This window comes from Hemicordylus capensis, chromosome 2 (assembly GCF_027244095.1).
Source record: "Hemicordylus capensis ecotype Gifberg chromosome 2, rHemCap1.1.pri, whole genome shotgun sequence".
Lineage (NCBI taxonomy): Eukaryota > Metazoa > Chordata > Lepidosauria > Squamata > Cordylidae > Hemicordylus > Hemicordylus capensis.
The window spans coordinates 14,855,623-14,882,752 of NC_069658.1; the positions used below are offsets into that span (position 1 = coordinate 14,855,623).

General features: G+C 44.0%; 1 protein-coding gene across 7 annotated transcripts in view; it reads right to left on the reverse strand.

The window, feature by feature from the left end:
* The window catches only part of MYO5B (myosin VB), a 390,467-nt gene that overhangs the window by 104,147 nt on the left and 259,190 nt on the right, over nt 1-27,130 (reverse strand). For all 7 annotated transcript variants that reach the window (XM_053303356.1, XM_053303361.1, XM_053303354.1 and 4 more), the window contains 3 exons: nt 24,643-24,795; nt 23,332-23,429; nt 12,024-12,110 (listed from right to left, as the gene is read on the reverse strand). In XM_053303356.1, coding sequence (XP_053159331.1) covers nt 12,024-12,110; nt 23,332-23,429; nt 24,643-24,795 — 338 coding nt within the window. The remainder of the gene's footprint in view (nt 1-12,023; nt 12,111-23,331; nt 23,430-24,642; nt 24,796-27,130) is intronic.

A 27,130-nucleotide genomic window follows, 5' to 3' on the forward strand; every position in this document is an offset into this window, starting at 1 on the left:
TCAGGTTGGAGCAGTAGGGTGGGGCAAGGGAGAAGACAGGGAAGCAGTCTGGTGCTCCCTGGTATTGGCAAGGACCAACAGCAGAGGACAATACCATGTGAGGTGGGCACTTGCCATCTTGCAATATCTGCAGTCTTTGTGGCAGGGACTTTAAACAGAGCCAGCATGGTGTAGTGGTTAGAGAGTTGGACTAGGACCTGTCAGCTGGACTAGGACCTGTCAGACTCACAGGGGATGAGGTGGGCTCCTGGCCCTTCTTGCACTCCAGCATGACTGGGTAAGCACAGAAAAGGTCAGCCACAAGAACAGCCAGGGAGGAGGTTAGTTGGTCACCTGAGTCCTCCTCCTGGCTTGCTGCATGCAGCCGGTCCCCTCTCCTGGAGAACTCCTGGCTCCCATACTCAGATGCAGCTCCTCCTCATCAGCTGCCTTGTCTTTAAAGGCCACAGTGCAGAGCCGATAGGGCTTAAAGCCCCCTTCCAGCCCCTGCTTCCTGTTTCTTGCCCCACCTAATCTAGCTGTCTCCCTCCCTGGAGCTGTTTCCTGCAGCTCTCCCTGTCTTGCCCTCTCAACCCCACTGGGATCTGACCAGCCTGGACCCTTCTCATCCCTGCCACCCCCTGAAGGGAACGAAAGCCCCACAGGAGGGATGCCACACCCTTCTCCAGACTCCACAGGGCCACCCAAGCGACCCGGTAACATGGCATCCCAACAGGACTGAGGAGACCTGGGTTCAGATCCCCATTCAACCATGAAACTTACTGGGTGATTCTGGGGCAGTCACATCTCATAACCTAACCTACCTCATAGTGATGTTGTGAGGATAAACATAGCCACATACAGTGCTCCTTGGAGGAAGAGCAGGATATAAATGTAAAAATAAAATAAATAGCGGGCCGAAGGAGAGAATCATATGAGAACGGCTCTTATGCTCACAGTGCGAGTATCAAAGCGCCAGGGCAGATGGCTGAAGGAGACAGGCATGTAGGCGACTGAAACCTCCCTGCTCCTATACTCTTGCCCCGAGACTGAGGCCCCATTAAGGAGTCTGTAGGCCCAGCCAAGTGTGGGATCCATGAAACCCATGTATCTAAGATTGCAAATAAGTTCATAAATGTTGGTTGCATTATAGAATTTGGACAGTCCAATAATGCAAAGAAATGAACCCATTCACTATTGTCCACATAAAGCATTTTACAATGATCCTTTGGCAAGAATGATGAAGTCTGTATAAGGCAGACACAGTATTACAGAGCCCAACAGAAACAGAGCACAAAACATTCACATCTAAGAGTTTTAAAATCTGCATTATCCCAGACTTCAATTCCCATATTTTACTATGTGCACATCCTCATAGCCTTTTCTGTATCCATTTAGCATGCCTGACAATGTTTTTCTAGCGAAACAAGTTCCAAACAATATCATGCGGAAAGCCAGCATGACCTTGCAAGAGTATGAAAGAGTCATGAATAAATCCATTTATTCCCTTGCTTTATCCATGTAATCATATTCTGACTTTAAATACCATCTACCAAATTAGCTTATACAGGAAATTCTTTTTTCTGTAGCAGAGATTAACCATTAATCTCAACTTTTTTTTTAGGATATAAAACCGACCAGTCTTGCAGTTTCACTATCTGGGAAAGATTTAAAAGCTGGCAAAACCTGAAGCTGCTATCTTATAAAAAGGGGGCAGAGAACATTGATTTGCATACCTGAGCATAAGAAATATTACAACGTCATCAGGAAAGAGTGTAAGACCAGTTGAGAATTCTCACCTACAGAGATCACTTTTGCTGAGGAACTGTTGCCTATTCTGTACAATGGAATCAAATATGGTGGGAGCAACTCAAGATGAGGTATATGTTTTCTGCAGACAGGCAGATAACTGTGGATAGCCATAAGAGTAAGCTCAGCCATCTGCCCAAGTGGGGCTAAACATTTCCTGGCCTTCTGTTCAAAACAAAATCTTATTTTACGCAGTGAAATGGGAAGTTCAGGTCAATAGAAACAGAGAATGGAAGCCTTTTCCTGCACTACAGCATTGGTTCAAACCCAGAAGGTATCCAAAGCTGGAATCATCTTGCAAGGTTTCATTAGCCATTTGTATGCAATGATTCCTCTTTAAAAAGCCACTCAACACATTCACATGCAAGTCAGACATCTCTACACACATATCCCAAACATTTTTGTCAGCCAACTTTATAAGCAACAACTGATGAAAGCCAATACCAAACACATTATCAATGTTCTGTTCTCTACTTGAACTGGTACAATTTCAGCATTTTAGTTTATGGTTTGGAACAGCAGTCTTCATTTATTCTACCTTCAAGACACTATTTCCACACTAATTTTCAATGCCTACCAAGATAGGGAAAGTTTGTCCACCGTTACATATCTTCCTATTTAGAAACCGCTGTCAAACGTCAAAGAAACCCCAGGGTCTGGCACAAGTAAGAGCCTGAGAGCAATTAGGTGGAACATGAAGGCATGAGGAAAAGGTGCAGAAGAGGGCAACCAAGATGATCAGGGGCCTAGAGCACCTTCCTTATATGAGGCAAGGCTACAACACCTGGGGCTATTTAGTTTAGAAAAAAAGACGACCGCGGGGAGACATGATAGAGGTCTATAAAATCATGCATGGTGTGGAGAAAGTGGAGAGAGAGAAATTCTTCTCCCTCTCACATAACACTAGAAACAGGGGTCATCCCATGAAATTGATTGCTGGGAAATCTAGGACCAACACATGGAAGTACTTTTTCACACAAAACATAAACCACTTGTGGAATTCTCTGCCACGAGATGTGGTGACAGCCAACAACCTGGAAGGCTTTAAGAAGGGTTTGGATAATTTCATGGAGGAGAGGTCTATCATTGGCTACTAGTCAGAGGGCTACAGGCTACCTCCAGCCTCCAAGGCAGGATGCCTCTGGGTACCAGTTGCAGGGGAGTAACAGCAGGAGAGAGGGCATGCCCTCAACTCCTGCCTGTGGCTTCCAGCAGCATCTGGTGGGCCACTCTGTGAAACAGGATGCTGGACTAGATGGGCCTTGGGCTTGATCCAGCAGGGCTGTTCTTATGAGGTGGCCAACAATTGCGTCTTCCACTTCCCTTGGCCCAATAGGCCACGTATGGATTTACACTAAAAAACAGACATATGGTACAAAACAGAGATAAGTGGCATAGGCTTTAGAGAATACAAGATGATTTCAAACTGGAGAACTAAGCAGATTCAGTTCATCTTTGAGAGATGCTACAGAGAGCTCTCTTACATCACATCAGGTCATTGGTACATCCAGGCCAGTACTTAGGCAGTTTACTAATGGAACTTCCAGACAAATTGTTTACTCTGGAATGGCTGTTGGTTCACTCTCATTTTATGAAGGATCCACAGGACACCAACAAAATACTGTTGCTCACCAATGTTCTCTGTTTCATCTCTTTTCAGAGTGCAGAAAAAAATATTGCTTTTCAACAAAAAGTTCTCAAAGTAGTTTATGTAGATAAAAAAAGAGTAGTACAATTTCTTCCAGTATTGATGGCCAGAGTGGTACTCATGTCCTTTTTGAAGAGGATTGGTCTTGACGTCTGCAGTGATGTTTTAGGAGACTGAGCTCTTAGCACTTTTCCTGAGGCTCCAATACAGAAAAAAGATCTCCTGTACTTTTAAGAGATGCATAGAAGGAGGAATTGCAGCAGGTGCAGTTTCTCTTTCCCCTGCATAAACAGCTGCACCTGCTGATATTCCCTCTGCTGTGCATCTCTTAAAGGTACAGGAGAACTGCCCCTACTTCCATATAGCAGCCCTAACTCCCCCTGCCACTCGCTTTCCTACCTAGGCACACCTTCACTGTTTCCAGTTGCCCTCAGCACCATTTGAGCATTGTGGATTTGCTTGTGTGTTTTTTTAAAAAGGTTTTTAAAATGTGTGCGAATGCACCCACATTTTTTAATTTTTAAAAATTGAAAATTAAATTAAAAGCAAAGAAGTTGCAAGAGGTTAGCAAAGCCACAGGTTCTTTCACTGTTCTGCCAATCCTGGGATTGCAGTAAAGTGCCATTCAAGACAAACCTTTCACTAGTTTAATAGCTTTATTTTACATCCAAGACATGCAATGGCAACTCACTCTTCAAGACTCACTTGGAGAGGGTTGCAGTTCAGGCAAGGATCAGAGTCCAGGAGATAATTCTTGAAGGTTAAGAACTGTGGAAAGATGATTGCTAGGTGAAAGAATCTGTGGCTTTGCTACCCATGGAACAGTTCAGAGGAAGCACTCACCTTGCTCTCAGTTAGTCTGGGATACTAACTAATAACAAAAGGCAGAGTCACTTACTCTGGAATGGCCAAGGGAGAGGAAGCTCTCTAGGTGAATTCTTGTTTACATAACCAGGTGTTCCTGGGTAATCTACCCATGTTTTGTTACATTGCTCTTTGTATCAAGGTGTTAAGAGGAGAACCTATCTCCCCCCTGCTAGTTAGATTCCCTGGAAGGTGTGAGCTTTTTTATACACAATATTGCCTTGCGGATACAAGCTGTGAGATCACAAAAGTGGTGGCCAATTTTTTTTATATTGCTATGAGATTAAGGTCTCAATTTTAGGAATCGTTTTACTGTTTTTAAAGTACTCTATCCTGGACGCTTGTATACTGTTTTATCATGTGTAATTATTAGTCACTATTTGTGTATATTATTGATTGATTGATGGATTGATTGTTAAATTTATATACCGCCTTTCATTAAAGCAATCCCAAGGCGGTTTACAGCAAAAAAAATTTAACACAAGATGGTAAAAAAGACACAATTAAAATATTGTGGGGGAAAAATATTAAATAAATCTGATTAAAAAATTTAAAACAAAAAGCATAAAAGCAATAAAGATTATAAAGAGCAGCAGCAGAGAATCAAATAAATGCCTGGGCAAAAAGCCAAGATTTTACATTTTTTCTAAAAGCTGTGATGGAGACTGAGGAGCGAATAACCACCGGGAGAGCATTCCAGAGTCTGGGGGCAGCAACAGAGAAGGCCCTATCCTGCGTACACGACAACCGAGCCTCCCTCATTGTCGGCACCCGGAGCAGAGCCCCCTCAGATGATCTTGTCAAGCGGGCAGCAACCCTTGGGAGCAGGCGGTCCCTCAGGTATCCCGGGCCCAAACCGTTTAGGGCTTTAAAGGTCAAAACCAGCACCTTGAATTGGACCCGGAAACAAACTGGTAGCCAGTGCAGCTCTTTCAAAATGGGTGTGATGTGCTCCCACCGGGCAGCTCCGAATAAAATCCTAGCTGCCGCATTTTGCACTATGTGCAGTTTCCAGATGTTCTTCAAGGGCAGCCCCACGTAGAGCGCGTTACAGTAATCCAGCCTTGACGTGACTAAGGCATGGGTAACTGTGGCCAGATCTGCCTTCTCAAGAAAGGAACACAGCTGGTGCACTAGCCAAAGCCGTGCAAAGGCACCCCTGGCCACCGCCTCCACCTGAGCTTCCAAAAGCAGAGCCAGGTCCAGTAATACCCACAAGCTGCGTACTTGTTCCTTCAAGGAGAGTGCAAGCCCACCCAGAACCGGTAAAATCTCCTCATCCCGATTGGCTTTCCTACTGACCAACATTACCTCCGTCTTGTCTGGATTCATTTTCAGTTTATTAGCCCACATCCAACCCATCACGGCCTCCAGCCCCCGATTCAGGACATCCACCGCCTTCCTAGGATCAGGTGACAAGGAGAGATAGATCTGAGTGTCATCCGCATATTGCTGACAACTCAGTCCAAGTCCCCGGATGACCTCTCCCAGCGGTTTCATGTAGATATTAAACAGCATGGGGGACAAGACCGAACCCTGTGGGACCCCACAGGCCAATGGCCACGGAGCCGAGCAGTAGTCCCCCAGCACCACCTTCTGGATCCTCCCTCCAAGAAAGGACCGGAACCACTGCAACACAGTACCTCCAATTCCCATACTCGAGAGGCGGCCCAGAAGGATACCATGGTTGATGGTATTGAAAGCCGCCGAGAGGTCCAGCAGAACCAACAGGGACGCACTCCCCCTGTCTAGTTCCCGGCATAGGTCATCCACTAGAGCGACCAAGGCAGTCTCAGTCCCATATCCAGGGCGGAAGTCAGATTGAAAAGGGTCCAGTTAATCTGTATCATCCAAGACCCTCTGCAGCTGGGACGCCACCACACGCTCTATCACCTTGCCCAAAAAGGGCAGGTTAGAGACCGGTCTATAGTCGTTCAGGTTGGAGGAATCAAGGGAGGGCTTTTTTAATAATGGTCTCACCATCGCCTCCTTGAGGCACGATGACATCTTGCCCTCCCTTAATGAGGCATTGATAATCACCTCCAACCATCTACCTGCCCCCTCCCTGGCAGCTTTTATTAGCCATGAAGGACAAGGGTCAAGGGCACACGATGTCGCTCGCATACTGCCCAGGATCCTGTCCACATCCTCAGGCTGAACCAACTGAAAATAATCCAATACAATAGGACCAGATGGTACCAGAGGCACATCTGCTGGAACTGCCAAAACTCTGGAGTCCAAATCAGCACAAGTTATATTTGTTATTCTGATTTTTATCTCTTGGCTGGCCAACGGCTGTAATAAAAACTGATTGATTGATTGATTGATTGATTCCTCGGTAATCCAATAGTACATAGACTAAATCAGTGGTTCCCAAACTGGGGGCCTCCAGATGTTGTTGAACTACAACTCTCCATCACCCCCAGCCACAATACATTGTAGCTGAGGCTGATGTAAGTTGTAGTTCAGAAACATCTGGAGGCCCCCAGCTTGGGAACCACTGGACTCTAACCCACACAGGTTTTTGGCAATAGTGCACAGAATGCCTAAAAGGCAAACATATAACTTTCTAGTCTGCATGCATTCTAAACCCATGATGCCCTTGTGACAGAACACACACTGTTGTACAGCAGATATAAGAAAAAAAGGGGTGCAAAAGTCCACACAGGTGTACCTGTTGCCTTTACATATGCCCAAAATTTGTGATGGGGGAAATGAAAAGGGACAATGTGCCTAAACACTACATACCAGGTTATGTTATGCCCACTAATGTTGGCAGAACATAGCAGGATCTATACATGTGGGGGAGGGGTTGGTCTTATAGTGGAGCCTTCAAAACAGGCACCCCATCACTTACAGCAAGTGGTACAGTCCCAAGAAAAGCATCATCACTTGATCCTGCAGGTAGTATACACTGGCCCAGGGTTACAGGTCAATCCTGCATTTAAAGTAAACTGGCACAGAACTTGCCCATAGGAAGCCTGTTCAGGCGATTAAAGTGGAGTTTTCATTCTTACAGGCCTGTCAAGTTTAAAGCAGTGTATTTCTTCTAATCTTTTGACAGGTTACCATAAATATTATATGCAGGCCTTTCACTGCTTTTGGGATGACTTTAAATAGTAATGGCAGGGCTGTACAAAAATAATAATAAAACCTCGAATCTCTACAGCAAAAAGTGTAATTTTCTATTACAGTCTCCCAAACTTTATCATAACAGTTAATCTGTGTGAACAGAGGGGAGAAAAATATTCCAGTTTGTATGGCTGAAATTTTTGTCATGCATCATAGATTAAGAACAGCAAACTTGAAAGGGGTTGATACATACAGGGAAGACATATGATGCAATCTGAAGTGGCACAGTCCTGGAAGATTGTAAGTGTGTGTGGGGGGGGCAGGGGGTAGTGAACCTGAATGCTATCATAGGATTAAATAATAAAACACACACAAAACACAACTCCTTGCACATAGAAAGCTAACATGTGAGGGAGAAATCTAGGCTGACACACTGCAGATATATTATCTATATTTAAATCTTGATAGATAGATAGATTTCCAGTGTCATTTCCTGCTGGAGGCAGCGCAGAGCCATTTTGCGGCTCTTTCCCAAAAACCAAAACTAAAAAAAACCACCAGAAATTGGAAGATTTGGGGTTTGGGGGAGACATTGCTGGAGAGCAAGGTACTGTGTTGTATTTGCCTTTTTTCTATTCCCCTCACTTTGTGCTTGTGGGAATTTCAGCACACTTAGGTGTCCTGAGGAACCTACCCCCCACCCCCAATTCCCATAGGTTTAAGGTTTCTTTCTTTTTGCAGTTTCCGCTTTCACACTAATGGAACCCCCACAAAAAGAGCAAGCCTCCTGTATTAAGTTCCTTCTTATTTATTTATTATTTCTCTGTGTAAACCGCCCTGAGACATTTTTGGAAGGGCAGTACAGAAATCAAATAAATAAAAATAAATAAATAAATATCCATAAAACGGGGGCAATGGGGCGGCAAGGGGTACACTGCTGCCCCAATGGGCTTTTCAAAAAACGGACGCTGCGGGGGGGAAAGTGGCGGGAGGGATAAGTGCACCCTCCCCCGCTCTTAAAGCTGCACCCCCACCACCTTCGAGCCTCTCTGCCGTGGTTTATTTATTATTTATTTAATACATTTCTATACCACCCAAAAGATCCAAAAGTTCCGTGCACATCCCTAGTACAAGTTGGAACAAGAGTGAGGAGTGCTAGAGGGCAGGGTGGACTTTACACAGTGGTGCACCTAGGTAATTTTGGAGCCTGGACCTAAAAGCCTTTGGAGCCCCCCCCCAGCTGAAAGTTAAATATCATCCCCTACCTACACACACACACACACACACACACACACACACTGACACATGCAGTATTTTTAACACGTGGGTTCTTGAGGGCACAAACAGGAACTAAACTCACAAGAATGTAAAAATATAAAACAGGTATATTTATGCAAATATGCATTAGCAGAAACATTTCAACACATCACCATCCCACATATTTCTTTTCCCACTCCCCCGTCTCTAAAGCAGAGGTCACACTCGGCTGCCTGGCACAGGGACACTACCACCCGGGACAGACTAAAGACAATTTGGGTGCCTCCACACCCCAAGAATGTAGAGGCTCTGGACATCCGCCTAGAAGTCCAGTGGTAAGAGTGCCTCTGACTTTATAACACAATTACATACACTCCATGCCCACAGTGCCTCCCTTTGCTGCTGACAGCACCAGGATACGTGAGCGGGGGTGAGGGAGTGGGGCAGCTGAAAACATCAGGCGGGTGAAAAACCTGCCCCAGGGAAGCACCCATCTTCTGGCCACTGGACTAATTCCAGCAGCTGCTTCTGGACAGCAAGAGCTTCTGCTACCAGACTGCTCCAGGAAAAGGAATGAAATGCCACTCACATGCGTGTGGGGCGGGAGGTGTGAAAAGATTGTTCCAGGTAAGAATTTGGCGGGGAGGAGTCGGCAACCTGGGCATGAGGTCTTTTTGCCCAGCCAGACAGTTGCTGAGTTCTGCAGATTGCCATTACTGGGTTAACTGGTATTGATGGCACTTTTGAATAATTGCATTGTAATCTCTACGCACTTGATCTTTCTGCTGCCACACTTGAGGATCTGGTTACAATTTTACATTTTCACACCACTGCATTAAAATAAAATAAATCCATGTACTTTTTCTGCTTCTGTTTTAGAGTTTGGGGTCTTACTGATTGAAATATTGATACTATACTTTTAAAAGTAACCCATTATTTAAAATATGTTCTTGTGCTTTGATATGTAGTATTATTGCTCTATTCTGTGTATGGTAAGCTGTGTTGGGTCCAGTTTCTGTGGAAAAGCAGCATCCAAATTAAAGTCAAATCCTTAGGGGGTGCTTCCAACTGCGTTGCTTCCTCTTTCCAAGATTCACTCCTTTACCCTTCACCTGGGGTGGGAGGCATCCTGAAATGACTATGAGCAGCACAGAAGAAGCAGGTGGTTCTAAATTTCATTTTGGCCACTCTGTTTCTCCTTTCCACCAGCTCCTTGCACTGGTCTCTTAAAGAAAAGGAAAAAACGGATCAATCTGGCGACATCCCAGCTCCGAAAGGTAGCCCTTCCATGCAACACGGTGAGAAAGTTACCTCAGGAGCAGGTGTGGGAGGGGGGTGCAGAGGGCATCAAGCACAGGGCCCTCCATCACAATGGGTACCATCTGCTGCCACCATGCTTTCTTGCCTTGTTGGGGCATGCTTTACACTGATAGAGGAGATCATATTGTCTTCTGCTTCAAGCAGCAAAGTGTCCTGAACCACCCTTGCCAGCTCCTCATCCACCACTTTTGTCCTGTCCCTTTAAGCCTCCAGCATCCACAGTGAAATGTGCATTTCTCTCTATCTCAGTAGGATATATCTAGGCAACAGTTCCTGAAGCCAATCAGGAGATGGCATCTTCATAGACCTTTAGACAAAGGCACACTTTCTCAGGAGTAACATTCAAAAGTAATGTGAAAAGTGGCCTTCAGTCTGGAAGCACACTGAATACCACAAGCAAAGGAGTGTTATGGGAAACAATTAGATGAAGGGAGATGGGCTGCACTGTACATGTCTGGGGGGGGGGGAGGAAACACTCCACAGTAGTCCCCCTCTTGTTGAGAATACACATAAAAACCCTGAGGCAGAACAACTCTGAGGCAAACAATGAGGAGAGTCACTTGGACACCAGCCATTAGAGTTGCCTTCCATTTACAATCCCATTGCTGCAGATAAAAAAGCTGCTTGTTATGGTGACAGTAAGAGACAGAACTGCATGGTAATAAAGCCAGGTATACTTTCCCCAAAGATTACTTGCCCATGTCATCTTTATCCATGATTTACACTTGGGATGTGCACATTGTACCAAGCCTTAAAGTATTTCTTTTGTAACTCACAAGCCAAAACAATAGGATGCAAATTCTAACCACAAATACTCCATGCTTGCTTTGTCTATAGATTTGCATTACACAATACATTGACACAAGATGGTTTTGCACCTTGGCTTTAAGTAGAAATAGATACAGTATTGTTCTGCAGGGCAGAAAGCCAAATTTGCTGATTGATCATCGTTAATTCAGATACTATTAGGCTGAACACCTGAAGCTTTAATGAGGTTACATCTGGAAGGTATCTGGAACAAAATTACTGATATTACTGATAGGACCATCAATTGAAATTGATTGTCCCCCCAGCCCGGGTGAGAGTATTTGTGAGTGCTCAGGAGGAATGTTCGTGTTTATATCTAGTAAGAACAGTTCAGGGTAAGCATTATTGTTCTCAAACTTTGCAAATTAATTGTTCTGCTGACATGAAGAACCTGCTGGAGTCTGTAATGTAATTAATGAACATTGCAGAGAATTCAGGAAAATATACCAGGGTGCATACTTGGATACAGCTATAATTGAGCCATATGTTCTCCTGGGAGATTTTTCAGCTAGACATTTAGAGAGATGGGGGAATGAAGTTTTCCCTCAGCTTATCTTTTTTCACTACTGCTGTCAGTTGCACAGTGAGACTCTCCTTCCTTCAGAGGCAACAGTGCTGTCCTCTGGGAAGCAGGTAGCCACTCCCCCTCCCCGCCCCCAATTGCAAGTCCTCTGGGAATGAAATTATGTGATGTCGTAATACCATTCCTGGGGAAGTTATCCAGGGTGGGTGGGAATAGTAGCTGTCAGCTTCCCAGATGAACAGTGGCATCTCCAACAACCCCCACCATCATCCACTGCAAGCAGATAAATGCCTCCCCAATTTGACTGCCTGCAAATGGGACAGTTAAATTGGGGAGGGGGGCAGAGTTTTGCCCAACAAAACATCGAACCCCTATGGCTTGGCTTTGCAGTAGAACTAGTCTTTCAGGGAATCTTGCCCACCATTACAGATCTCCTCATTGAGAAACCCTTGACAGAATTCCTGAGGAACTCCATGACTCTCCGGAACGCTGGCTGAAGTTAATCTTTTGTTTTTAATGGTGACTTTTGCTGTGCAGCATGAAATTTTTTTTCTCATTTTCTATGGCATTTGCCCTGGTGTATGTAACTATATGTCTTCTGACAATTTGATATGACTATTATTTGATGACTGATATTTTGGAAATTGTCCTAGCAATTACATTCTGTCCGTGTGTGTGTGTGTGTTTAAATGCAAAACAGCAGCAGTATATAAGTTCCACAAAACAGTTTGGGTGCTACAGTACCTGGAAGGATAGCCGGCTGCACTTATGCGGATGGTCTCCAACACACCACAGGCTCTCAACTGCTGCACTGCTCTCTTCGGATCAAAGCTGTAGAAAACACAATTCATGGCACACATGACTAAGGTCACACAATGTTCTAACAGCAGTTCCTTAAAAGATATGTGGTAAGATGGATCACAATGCATTGGCTCCGGAACTGTTTCTGGACCCAATTCAGGGTGCTGGTCACTATATTTCAAGTTCCAAATGGATTGATCCTTTATATCTGTCCTATACTCCCTCCCTCCCACAGGAAGTGTTACTGGCTTCCTGCTTTCTTTTATTCCAACAGAATGTAAACACAATTCTCTTTCATCAGGCCTCTTTTAAGCATTTCGTGAACCAACAACATTTTGGATGTTGTTTATATTATGTATTTTCATAAGGCACCAGTAAAAATTAAGAAAACATGGTATTAGGGACAGTTATTTTCAAGAATATTATTGCTTATTCGTCTTCACTAGGAATTCAATTAGTGTGCCAAAGATTTTCCACAGACCACCTGGACCTAACCCATGAACCCTCAGGAATCCAGGAATCCCAGGTTAAGATCCCTGGTCTAGGAGTTCAGTTTTGGTTTCAGGTCACAATAATATTTAGTTTTAATCCAGTTCTGTTTCACAGCAAAAACCTCTCTGAACCAGTTTTGAGGTTCAGATACAGTTCAATTCTCCGTTAATGTCTGAGCTTAAATCTTTGGTTTTATTGTAGTGCAGGCTTCCAGATTGTATCACTGTCATGCTGTTGTTTTTTTTAAAATTGAGTTATTCTGATTTTAATTTGTGTTGCCCTTTCATGCTGTATTCTTCTAACTCTATAAGCTGCTTCCATGCAAAAAGTGACAAACAAACAAACAAACATACATAAAGTAACCTCTATGCACTTTCTACAGGTTGATTTGAATTAATATTTTACTGGTGGCTTCCTGCTTGAATTGCCACTGCAATTCTTCTTATCACCAGAGTTTCCTGCATACCCACAGTACTTTGATGTTCAATCTGATTGAAACTGTAGCCCAAAGGGGTGGGAAGAAAAAAATTTGAGCATCGCAAGAAAGGGGCACTATGAGGATCTTGTAAACCATTTCCAGACCTGGAGAAACTAGTTCTATATTCACACACAGAAAGTGTTGACCAAAACATACTTAAATCAAATGGAACATCTTCCACTTCAGATCACAGAGGAGTGTCAGATAATCATTCCAAGCTAAAAGTGCAGAGTCTGGGAAACTGCTGCAAGTTTAGGACTGATATATATGATTACCCTCCTCTTTGATACATGCCTACCCTCACTTCAAAACTGTGGCAGTAATCTGCTCATGTTAGCACTTGCTGTCTGTTAGAACTAAATTTGGCTTGGTGTGGCTTGCCACAGCACCATGTTCTCTGTTTGAAAAGGTCCTGTTAAGTTGCCTGTTCTCTTAGGTCCCCTTTATTCCTCACTAACCATTACACTCTCTAATTCTTGGCTGACATATAGATGAATAAACTAATGCTCCAGGGTTTTCCATTGTGCACGACAGGAGGAATGATTTTTTAGCAATCCGTCTTCCCTCTGCTGCAGTCTGTGCCTCCCAAAACTATGTCCCTGACGGTTGGGGGACCCTCAGGGTCAAGGTTTTGGAAGGCATAAGGGGAGATCGCTGAAAGACATTCCTCCTGCAACAGAAAACCCTGGCATATGGTTAGTCTGGATGGCAGCATTGATTTGCTTTCCCGCCAGATTCTAGGGCTGAAAGAATACAGATAAGATTAGAGTGGAGGCAAAAATGCAGGACTGATTTTTGTGAATATTTTCATGCCCCCCAGCATCCCCCGCCTTAGTGATTTATTTTGAAGGTGGGCTCTACTGGGCATGAAAATGAAATGTACATCAGAGAGAAGAAATGCATCAGACCGTTGCCAAGACAAATGGGTAGGTATACCTTGCTTTGTTGTGTTGTGCTACAGCAATGAAACTCCTGCAGTGAAAAAAGAGAGTTCTGGCCCAATTGTCTTGGCAGACGGCCAATACATTTCTTCTTCCCATCCATTCCAAGTTAGGGCAAGTCAATCAGCTTGATTTGCCCTCCATGATATTGTCATGTAGGCAAATGACTAGTTACAAGGCACTGCTTTGTTATCACATTCATGCCATGATCCCTGACTGGCTGGGATCACAGTCAATTAGGAGAAGTCACAAAGAAGAAAAATGGTATCAAAGAATCAGCAGAAAGGAGGAATACAACGAATGAACAACCACTAAGAAAAATGGGGGGGGGATACATTTGGAGATTCTTTCAGGAGGCATTTTCTTTCCCTCCAAAGTACTACTTTTATGCCAACAACCATCAGGCATAAACCTAGATAGTACTCCTCAAAGCAAGTGATTTTAATGATACCATAAGCTTTAACACCTTGATAGTGGGGGAAATGTTGAGATATCCCAGATACCGCTTATTTCTGAGGGGCATCAAGTATACCCAACGCCCACGCAGTGTACACATGCTGGGATTCCAAGTTACTCACCTGCCCACTCAACAGGGATAACTACAGGTTCAGCTTGAGCTGCAGGAACAGCACAGAAACATTTCCCATCATCTCGCTGTGAAGTGTCTTTGGCTAATGTGGTTGCCGTTTTTGTAGGGACAGCTGCCTCAGTTTCCCCATTTACGAGCAATATCCTGAACAAATATGACTAGGCCATGCTCCTTATAGACACTGGATGCCTGTGTATGAATGCCAGCAACAAGTGGACAGCTAGATCAAAAATCCATCCAGTCTAGTAGTCTGTTTTTAACACTGGCCAACCAGATGCCACTGAAAGAAGCTACCTCAGATAAAAAGTTCATCTAGCTCACTAAAATTTACTGTGATGGCCAGCAGCGACCCAAGGTCTCAGGCCAAGGGTCTTCCACAGCCCTATTAGAGATCCTTTAACGGGGTCGTAGCTTAGTGGCAGAGCATATGCTTTGCATGCAGAAGGCCTCAGGGCCAATCCCTGGTATCTCCAGGTACGACTGGGAAAAACTCCTGCCTGAAACTGTGGAGAAGCTGCTGTCAGTCACCGCAGACAATACTGAGCTAGATGAACCAACAGTATAAGGCAGTTTCCTATGTAACCACAAATATACCTGCAAAGCACAAAGTCTATCTCTGAAATATACCACTTCCAACACGCCAATGCATTAAAGGTCATCACCAATATGAGACAAATGGGATCTGTGGATGCACAGATGTTCTCAGTATTTAAAAGCTGGAGATCCAGAATCCATGAGCAATTTTTTAGCAAGCCAGGGTGTCTGAGAGCAAGGGAAGAAATACGCCTCCTCCTGGCATTTGCCGTATTATAAAATCCATCAAAGCTGTCAAGCCCACAGCAAGTGATCCAATACATTATCATGAAGTTAAATGCACAAGAGCAGATATTTAGCACGGAAGAAGCGGAACTGTATGTGTGTGCGTTGCTATTTTAATAATAATAAATAACAGTAGCCATTTTACTCTTGACTGAACACCTTTCATCATGCAGATCCCCAAAGCAATTATTTACGCTGGTTATAATAAAGAGACCTTGCTGAAACGTTGCTGTTGCTACCAACTATGGCCACCTTGGGGACAGAACACAGCAATTATTCAGCGTGTTTTGTGCAAGAAGCAGGCAGAACCACAAATTTCCCAACAGTAACTGTGGCAAAATTTAGGGCAGTAGGAGCTCTAAATGCAATATCACAATGTGTGATCTGATTTAATACTCTGTGCTGGTTACTTATTTAGCCTCAGCAGAGGAGGCAATATATTGGTCTAGCATAGACATAACACAACCCTGTGGTTTAGTTTTACAAGAATATGACATGGTGAGCAGCAGGCTCTTGCTCCCATCCCCGTCCTTTTCCTTGTTTTAACAAACAAGTTTCTCATTTCCCCTGCCGGCAGCTTGTTCGTGAAACCTCACGAGAGCTGCCACACATGGGATTAGTGACAGGTACACCTAAGAGAAATATATAGATAGATAGATGCAATAAATTGCACACAGAGGCAGCTAGGGAAAGAGGAGGGGGAGCACGAGATATGTCAGAAACATGAGACTTGTGGAGACCCTCTCCCTACAAAAGTGTAATCTTACTGTTGCTTCCTTCTTTGTTAGGAGATAAATGAAAATCTGGCATTAGTGATAGCACTGATCTAAAATGCAAGAGAGGAGTTACCATTTCAGCAAGCTACACAGATCAGACACCACAAAAGTAGAGGTACAACTATGAATACTTAGCATTTGTATAATGCTTTTGAGTGCTCAAAGTGCTCCACATTAACTTTGAATATTTCTTTTACAGTGCACCTAACAGCCCGACTTATTTTTCACTGCACTGTATTTCATGGAAATAAAGCCCAGTGGTTGCTTCATTAACAACTGCTTCCATAATTTATCATTGATACGATAAGCAGCGCCAAATCCCTACTATAAACACTTTACACATATGCTCTTGGTGACAGATGGGTTTTTTTAAAAAATTGCATTGCAATATATTGCAGTATTAGGAGGGCAACAATACTGGCAAAAGAATACCAACCTTGGTAAGAAACATTTTATTTCATTCTGCATTAGTAAGAACTAGCTGGGCCAGGCGCAGAGCATCTGTGCCTCTAGTTTTCCCCACCCACCTGCCGCTGATGCGATTTCTTCCCCAGCACACCCACCATCACCGCTTTCTTCCCCCACCGCTGTTTTCTCCTGTCATTTTGCCCCCGCCCTGCCATTTTGTTTCCTGCCTTGCCTCCGGTGCCGCTGTCTTCCTCTTCCCCTGCCGGTAGCTTGCTCGCGAACTCTTGCGAGAGCTGCCACACATGGAATTAGTGACAGGTACGCCTAAGAGAAATATATAGAGAGATTCCCCACCACGGGGGAACATACAGATGATACAACTTGAAACTCACTGATAATATCCCATATGATACACTGAAAGATATGGGCACATGCAGTTGCCTTCTACACAGGCAGCCAATTTGGTCCATCTAGTCCAGTACCATTGATACCAGGGGTTCTCAATCTTGGGTCCCCAGATATTGTGGGACTACAACTCCCACCATCCCCAGTGACGATAGTTGAAGGCCATTGTGGCTTGGGATGATGAGAGTTGTAGTCCCACATCATCTGGGGACCCAAGATTGGGAACCCTTGGCATATACCAACTAGCAGGAGCTCTTCAAGGTCTCTAATGGTCTTTCCCAACATGGGTTTGCAGTGAGGGTATGTTACAGAAATCACTCAGTCAGATGTTCTTTAAAACAAACAAGAAAAATATTTATATAAAGGGGTTTGTTTCACTACTGATTTGTGGGGCTGAAATCTTGCTTGGTTACAAAGATGACGATTTGAACTTCTCACAGCACTTAGTTACTGTACACACACTATAGAAGGCTTTTCACCTTTGAACCTAGTTCCTTCATAGTTCTGTACTTCACACCCAGTTTTTATTATAGACTGTCCTAATAATCCAGTCCTTTATTTTTAGATTGTCTTATCCGCTGAGTCTCAGAACGCCTTCTCTTTGATACTGTTCCTACCAAGTCGCAAACCCTCACTTTCACTGAACTTCACTTCCAACTGTCACTCTCTAATTGCCTATTATGATTGACAGCTCTAAAGAGTTCAAAGCCAATTTGCATAATAGTGGCCCTTTACCATTTCATCACAGTCCTATAATGAAGAAGTAGCAGAAGTCACTGTCAAAGCCTATGATTCAAGAGCTCATTCATTCATTCAGTTTATATACCACCCTTCCTAAAGTGGCTCAGGGAGGTTTACATTGAAATCAAGCACACATAATAAAACAAATGAAATCAGAAAACATTTAAACCAGATTAAAACTCACTAAAATTATTTATTTATTTAGATTTATATGTCGCCCTAATCCCATAGGACTCAGGGCGGCTTACAAGCAAACGTACACAGCAACACAATTTCATAAAAATATATCTTACATAGCCTCATAAACCACAACCCCATACAATACTCATTCTACATGACATAATAACCATAGATTACAAGATTACTCTATGACCAGCTATCTCAGCGACCCGGCGGAACATTTCAGTCTTACATGCCTTACAAAAGGCCAACAGGTAATGGAGAGCTCTGATATTATCCGGGAGACAGTTCCATAGAGTCGAGGCCACCACTGAGAAGGCCCTGGCTATCATTGATTGCAATTTAATATCCATAGGGCCCGAGATCACCAAGGCATTACTTGTGGCTGATCTCAGGACCCGGTGAGGGACATATTGAACCAGGCGGTCTTGGAGGTATGGAGGGCCCATACTGTGTAGGGCTTTAAACGTTAAGCTTAATACCTTAAACTTAACCCGGGACTCAACCGGCAACCAGTGCAACTGAACGAGCAGAGGTGTCACATGTGCTCGCCAAGGCGCATTAGTAAGGACCCTGTCTGCTGCATTCTGCCCCAGAATTTTGCTGCACCAAAATTAAAAATCAAACTAGATATTAAAAACCAGGCTAAAAAGATGGGGCTTTAAGGCTCTCCTGTCCTGAAGGCCTCCAAGGAAGATAATCCTCTTATTTATGTATCTATCAAATTTGTACACTGCCCAAACTTTCATCTATGGGCAGCTTACAGTGATGTAAAACAGGTTAACACTAGGCTTGAGCCCGAAACGGCTCAGCCACATTTCGGAAGTGGCTCCTTAAGGGCGGGGGAGGGTGCACTTACCCCTCCCACCACTCCCCCCCCCGCTGGCACTCCGTTTATATTGTAATCCATGCGGCAGCAGCGTACCTCCCTGCCACCCCTTCCCCCTTTAGTCACCAAAAGCCGCTGGAAGTACCGGCTGCACGTGCGCCCGTTGCGTGCACACGTGTGAATGGCAGATGGGTGTGTGTGTACACGCGCGGCCAGTACTTCCAGCGACTTTTGGCATCGAAAGGGGGAAGGGGCAGCAGGGAGGTACGCTGCTGCCCCATGGATTGCGGTATAAACGGAGCGCCAGCAGGGGAAAAGCGGCAGGAGGGGTAACTGCACCCTCCACCACCCTTAAAAGACCACCCCACCGATGCCGAAATGGCCCTGGAGCCGAAACGTTTCGGAGGCCTCTATAATGGCCTCCGAAATGTTTCGGCCTCAAGCCTAGTTAACACACAGAAAAATAAGAACCTTAAAACAAATAAAAACCAGAGTCAGAGTAAAAAGCTTGGGTGAAGAGATAAGTCTTCAAGTGTTTTTTAAAAGCTGTCAGAGATGGGGAAGCTTGTATTTCAGTAGGAAGCACATTCCACAGTCTTGGGGCAGCAACAGAGAAGGCCTGTCCATGTGTGGCCGCCAGACGAGCTGGTGGCAACTGGAGATGAACCTCTCTGGATGATCTCAATGGGTGATGGGGCTCACGCTGAAGAAGACATTATTACCCAGGGCCTAAGCCATTTAGGGCCTTATTGGTTATAACCAGCACTTTTTATTTTGCCCGGAAACTTATTGGCAGCCAGTGTAGCTCTTTCAACATAGGAGTAATGTGATCTCTCTGAGATGACCCAGAGATCTACCAGGCTGTTGCATTCTGTACCAAATGCAGTTTCTGGACTACGTACAAAGGCAGCCCCACAGAAGTAAGGTTTAGAAGTTACCAGCATATGTACCACCATTCTAAGGTCATTCATCTCAAGAAATGGATGCAGCTGGCGTATCAGCTGAAGCTGATAAAAGGCACCTCTGGCCACCACCTCAACCGCAGATACCAGAGAGAGGTGAGAATCCAGAAGCACTCCCAAACTGTGTACATGCTCCTTTTGGGGAAGTGTGACCCCACCTAGAACAGGCAGATCAAAATAATCTCTGGAGTTCCAATCCTGCATAATAAGTAACTCCGTTTTATCTGGATTTAGTCTCAGTTTATTATCACTCATCCAGCCCATTACCACCCCGAGGCAGGCAATTAAGGAGGTTATGCCTTCTCCTGATGATGTTGACATGGAGAAATACATTTGGGTATCATTAGCATACTGATAACACCCTGCACCAAATCTCCTGAATCTCTCTCAGTGGTTTCATGTAGATGTTAAAAAGCATAGGAGACGGTATGGAGCCCTGGGGGACGCCATACATAAGCTCACATTTCGAAAAGCACCAGTGTCCAAGTGACATCATCTGGAATCTATCTGATAGGTAGGAGAGGAATCACTGTAAAACAATCCCTCTCACCCCCAATGCTCTCAGATGTTCCAGAAGGATGCTATGGTCAATAGTGTCGAAAGCCGCTGAGAGATCCCAAGGGCCAATAGAGTCACACTTCCTCTGTCAATTCCCAATTGGAGATCATCCATCAGGCTGACCAAGGCAGTCTCTACCCCACAACCCGCCCCAAAGCCAGTTTGAAATGGGTCTAGATAATCAGTTTCCTCCAAGACTGTCTGTAGCTGAGAGGCCACCACCCTCTCAATTACCTTACCCAAACATGGGAGGTTGGAGACAGGCCTACAATTGCTTAACTCTGAGGGATCCAATGCAGGCTTCTTCAGAACAGGTCTAATGATTGCCTCCTTAAGACAGAGAGGCATCCTGCCCTCCCTCAGAGAAGCCACAGAGAGTGTATTCCACAACCTAGGGGTGACAACTGCGAAGGCCCGATACCAGGTTACCACCAGATGAACCAGTGGCACCCAAAGACGGACCCCTCCTGATGATCTGAATGATCTTTGGGTGCCACTGGTTCATCTGGTGTTGTAGTCCGGAAACTACAATTGGTACAGAATGCGGCAGCCAGACTGGTTTCTGGGACAAGACGAAGGGACAGCATAACACTGGTTAGGATTATGTTAAAAGAACTGCACTGGCTGCTGATATGTTTCCGGGTGAAATACAAAGTGCTGGTTATTACCTATAAAGCCCTTAATGGCTTGGGTCCAGGCTATTTAAGAGAGCGCCTCCTTTGTCATAAGCCCTGCCGCCTGTTATGATCTTCCGGTTATGGTTACCACCAGCTCATTTGGTGGCGACCCATGGGCTTTGGAATGTTTCCTGCTGAAATAAGAGCATCTCCTTCTCTGTTTGTTTTCAGGAAGACCCTCAAGAATCTCCAAGACTGATTTTTATTGTGTCATGTATTTTAATCTGTGTTGACTTTTAAATATTTTAAATTCTGTACCCTACCTAGAGATGCACATATCAGGCGGTATAAAAATATGATAAATAAATAAATAATACCCAGCCACAGTGACCAATAGCCAGGAATTATGGGAGTTGTAGACCAACATCTGCAGGAAGGCCGAAGTTGAGCAGGCCTGTTGTAGAGAAAGGCTCTCTTTCAGGTAACCCAGACTTAAGCCATTCAGGGCTTTAAAGGTAATAACTAGCACTTTGTACTTTGCCCGGAAATATACTGGCAGCCAGTGCAACTTTTTAAGAACAGGCATAATATATTTAAATAACTGGCAATTCCTGATCACTCAGGACTGGTTCACACATGCATGATAATCATTTCATGACTGCTGAAGCAAGTGGTAGCTGGCACATGTGAGTTATGCCTCACCATACATCAGAGGCAGAACTTGTATATCATCTCGTATCACCTCAAATATAATGGCCCAGTTATTAATTATCATCTACATATTGGTTTAGAATATTGTGAACAAACCATGGTGAGCCTGAGGCTCATATGAACCACTTTCCTCTTCTGTGCACGAGAGGAGATTGAAAGCTTCTGCTGAGAATAAATGGTCATTTCCCATTAAGTTTAAACTTGAGAAACTAGGTTAAGTGCGGGTAGTTAAAGCAGGATTAGAAGCCGCAATTTGATTCTGGTTTGTCTGAATTAACTACAGTGAGACTAAACCCCTTTTCTGAGTTCGGACTTAAGAGGAAGTATGAGGTTTCAATTTTCTCCCTCGTGGATGCAGAGGAGAACAAGGAGGGAGAGAGCACATGCAAACCCAAGGCTTGCTTCAGCTCATTCTCAGTAATCATCTCAGTAAGCCATTGCTTAGATAGAAAAATAAAATTTTAGAGTCGGAAGGGATCTTGGAGGCCTTCCAGTCCAATCTTTTGCTCACTGCAGGAAACTGGTACAGCACCCCTGACAGACAGATGACCAGATTTGTCTAAAAAACCTCCAGCAAAGAAGATCCCACCACTGCACATGTCAGACTGTTCCACTGTTAAACAGCTCTTGCAGTTAGGAAATTCTTCCTAATGTCTAGTCTAAATCTGCTTCCTTGTAATTTCAACTTAATGGTTCTGGTCGTGCCCTCAGGAGCAGCATAGACCGTTCCTCCTTCTATGCAAAGAACCCTTCAGTTATTTGAAGACAGCAATCATATCCCCCCTTAGCCTTCCCTTCTCCAGGCTCAACATAACCAGCAACTTCAATTGTTTCTCATAGGTCTTGGTTTCCAGACTCCTCCTCATGTATACTGCCCTCCTCTGGACCAGTGTCCTCATTAAAATGGTGCCCCAGGACTGGACACAGTATTCCAGGTAGTCTGGGCAGTGTAGAAAAGAGCAGACATGGACCCAGGCCAATATCTTCCAATGGAGGCAGTTCATGCATTTAGTAGCAAGTCACCAAGTGCTGGGCAATGAGTGATGAATAGACAAGTGAAGGGCACAGATTCATAAACTGCCCTCAGACTCCCATGGAAACAGATGATCCATCTCAACACTCCATGTGGCAAGATCACCCCATCACATGGCCTTCTGCATGCTTTTCTAACAGCACTACTTCTATAAATAACTTCTATAAATATTTATATACCACTCTTCAACCAAGATTACACAGAAAAATAATACACAAATAAGATGGTCCCCTGTCCCCAAAGGGCTCACAATCTAAACAAAAAACCCATAAAGCAGATACCAGCAACAGCCACTGGAGGGATGCTATGCTGGGGTTGGATGGGGCCAGTTGCTCTCTCCCTACTAAACATAAGAGAATCACCACTTTAAAAGGTTAGTTTAGCAGGTTAGTCAGTTAGCAGGGGTCAGTTAGCAGCACTAGTTTACAGTCCACATAAAACCTCACATACAAAGGGTTTTCTCAAGGAGGCCATGCTGCACAATTGACATGCCTACATTTTCTACAGGCTTGCAATACAGAGTTGGCTTAACACCTGACAGGATCAAGTCATGAATGTTTATGGTACGTTTCTCAAAATTAACTTGATAATAATTTAGAGATGTCATCATAAAATGAGACAATGAAGCGGTGAATACATTTCACAGCAAGTTCTATATCAGATCTTCCAGCAGCCTGCTGGTGCTTTGGTCCCATCAGCAAGCAGCACTTACCTGAATGGACGTTTCTCATCATTTGGCTTGATACAGCGTACATAATGTGGAGTGGTGGCATTCAGGGTCTCCATAAGCAAATGCAAGGAGTTACGGAACTGGAAAAGGATTAGAGAGACAACTCATTCCTAAACTTAGAGGCAATACACTACAGAATATTTCACACAGAGATGTATGTTTCTGCACTTTTCAATGCTTGATTGCATGTCATGCACAGCAGCTAAATGTGTGAACCAAACCAACTTGATAAGTATTACATTTGGGGTAAAATTAAGAGTTCTGTTTCAGATGCTTCATTCACATGTATAGACAGACTCCTGATACTGCAGTCATCAAGTGAAAAATGTGACCATGTGAACCAGGCCTTCCTTGCAAGCACAAGGGAAGAGCTTGCCCCTACCCTGGCAACCACCTCTTGAGTGAAGAATCAAGTGGTAACTTGCATGTGTGAATGAGTCAGCACAGACTAGGCACCACTTGTTTGTGTTGCCCAATCTTTTCCTACTGAATTGTAGGAAATTGTATGTCACAGATTGTGTGTCATGTTTATGAATCTGCTCACAGATTCAGCTGCGAGTCATCAGCTGTTGCAAACTGTGTGATGAGAAATCAGGAGATGTACATACATGTGTCAAGTAGCCTACTACATTATGGAATGACTAGGAGAGAATGGGCCAAAGGACATCTGGCCTAAGCTCCTTTGTCTAGGAATGATCCTGCCATTTCTTTGGATATTTCAGTAGAAAGGCAGTATATAAATATTTTAATCAGTAAATACAATATTGCATGTCCCTGCTGCATCACAAACCAGTGCAAAAATTCAGAAAGTAATGTGCCACAAGCAAGGAGAATTGAACCAGGTGAATTATATTGAGGGGTCTATCAAACATTCTTAAGGTAGTACTCCAATGCAAATATTACACAGAAAGATTTAACAACTAATCCAACCTGGGAGAAGCCTCCTTCCCAGTTCTAAATCATAATAGTCAGGATATAGATCTGCCAAATCTCACCATAAGGAAACTTTATTGGGGTACAAAATTGCCCCAATAATAATTTTGTCTCCAGAAGTAGCAACCCAAGGTCTTAAGAGACAGAGGAAATGCCTCCCTGATACTAAGGAGAAATATATATATTTAGCCATAAACTATGGCACCAGAATAATAATATTTTTAAAAATGCAATAGTGTTGAATGTTATTTGCTTCGTAGACATGGCAACTATACATTCATGGAGCATATTTCTGGTGGGCTGAGAAATACAAATATTGCTAAATGAGCACTGAAGTTTCATGGAAACAGAGATTTCTACCTGAAGCCCGACTGTTTTCTTATGCTCTTTATTGGCTGCTTTCACAGCTGGACGGGCAGAGCGGACATTGATTTTTGAGGAAACTCCCTTTCCAGTCAGAGCAGCTGGCACCGAATCCTTTTCATCATGGAATAAGTCAGCTATCATTGGGTACTGGAAAGAAGACAAGACAGACCGTCACAGTATTTAATGCTCTCACTATAGCAGTTATACTACAGAAGCATTCTAACTTGTTAGTAAAGGCACACTCCCAGCCCTCACTGAAAAATATTTAGAAACATACATTATGCCACATCTGTAGGCCCACAGATGATGTTGGACTACAAATCCCATCACCCCCAGCTGCAATTGCCATGAAGGCTGGGGAGAATGGGAGTTGTAGTTCAACACTACTTGACAGTGTTGCCAAAACCTAAGGGGTATACTCGTGGGTCAAATGGGCCGTAACCCAAAGTTTGGCTTTAAAAAAGCCAAATCTGGCAACAGAGCTTGGGGACCCATGTTTGAGAATCCCTGCATGACACTAAGTAGGTCTGTATAGATAGCATCACAGCAAATGAAATGCCACATTTTAGAATCTCTCTTTGATTAATGAAAGAATAGGATGCTTCAAGTAGCTCCCCTCCCCACAGCAGTTTTCTTTTACAGCCCAGGGAAAGGGGCAGAGCTGTGACATAACCCACTCCCAGGACAAGACAACTCCAGAAACGTGTAAGTACACAGGTGGAAAAACAATCCAAAAGGTCATTGTAGCAGACTGTACAACCCCTCAATCTATAATACATGGATAACAATAATAACCCACTTTATAGGATTATTGTAGGGATTACTAAAATAACATAGGTGTGAACAGGGCTTTTTTGTGACAGTACATGCTTGGAACCGACACCCTGCTCCGCTTCCAAGCTCTGAAATCACCTGAGGCCACACCCAGGAACTCACTCCCTACTGGGGATTGCAGTGGCGGGGAAGGTTTTGCCTTCGTTCCCTGCAGGAACAAAGGCAAAGTCCTCCCCACTGCTGTGATCCCCGGTGGAGAGTGCATTTATGAGTGCTGCACCAGGTGCTTTTGGAGCTTGGCCAAATAAGCACGCAAAGCCATGGCCATTCAAGGGGTGTGTGGCCGTATTGACTCCTGGAGTATTACAAACAATTTATTCTGGTAAGAACTAATCTGCCTACTTTCCTCTCACTATCCCTAAATCTGTACGAAATTTGGTCAAAACTGGTTCCCACTTGTGCCTCAAATGTTCACGTGTCTGCCATCTTGAAATGGGGTGGATGACATTATCATAAACTACACCATTGGTGTCGCTACTCTACAGTTGTAACAAATTTGGTTCAAATCAGTTAGACGGTCCACAACTTAGCCTACTTGTGCCTCAAATGTTTATGCATCTGCCATCTTGAATTGGAGTGGATAACATCATCAAAAACTACACCATTGAGGTGTCCCTATGTGTCCCTACATCTATAGCAAATTTGGTTCAAATTGGTTAGGCGGTTCATAGGTTAGCCCTATTGTGTCTCAAACATTCACATATCCACCAACTTGAATTGGGGTGGATGACATAATCACAAACTAAGCCGCTGAGGTGTCCCTACAACTGTTCCCAATTTGGTTCATATTGGTCCAGGTGTTGAGAAGTTGATAGGGACACACACACAGACACAATCACAATATGCCGGGTGAGCTCACAAACTTACTTTCCTTAAGGAAAGGCTAAAAAAGCACTGGGTGTGAAACACTGCATATAGATGAGGGAAGGCCTGCTGGATTTCACACTCTATTTAGAATGGAACTAAGTGTTCAGTGGCAAATATGGGATTCCCAATCCTGGTGTGGGAAAGAGGTGATCACAAGATCTTTAGGGACAGGGAATTATCTTCTTATTTCTAGGTAAAACACTTGGAAAACATTTGTTGCTGTTGTTGAGAAACTGTATATAAATCACACACACCCTTCCCCACCCCCACTTGATCAAGACGCTCAGCCTCTGGACCTTGCTGGGGGGAAAAAACCCCAACTTTATCACAGATTCAAGCATCCCCCCTCTTGCCTGCCAGTTTCCCCCTCAAGCTCCACCCCCTCCGCTACTGCCCCTGCTTTGTAAGTCCGAGGCAAATATGGGCTCAGGAATTCTCTGTGCTTGCTGCTGAACGCTTAGTTTCTACCTCAGATGGGTCTTTTTGTCCATTTCATAGTAGACAGCAAAATACAGATTTCCACATTTATATATTTATCAATTTATTCAATTTTAATACCACCTTTCATAACACATCCCAAGGCAGTTGGGATGGTTTATGCTAGACTCTTACATTGGCAGCATTTTAAAGAAAAATTATGGAGATTTTAGCTCCTTGGGTACCTTTCATTGAGTTTGTCATCAGCCGATTACATTTTCAGTGTGCATGCAAAATTATAAATCTAATGTTTGTCACTAGTGGCTGTGTTTTTCATTTACATCTTTATATTGTACTGTACTGC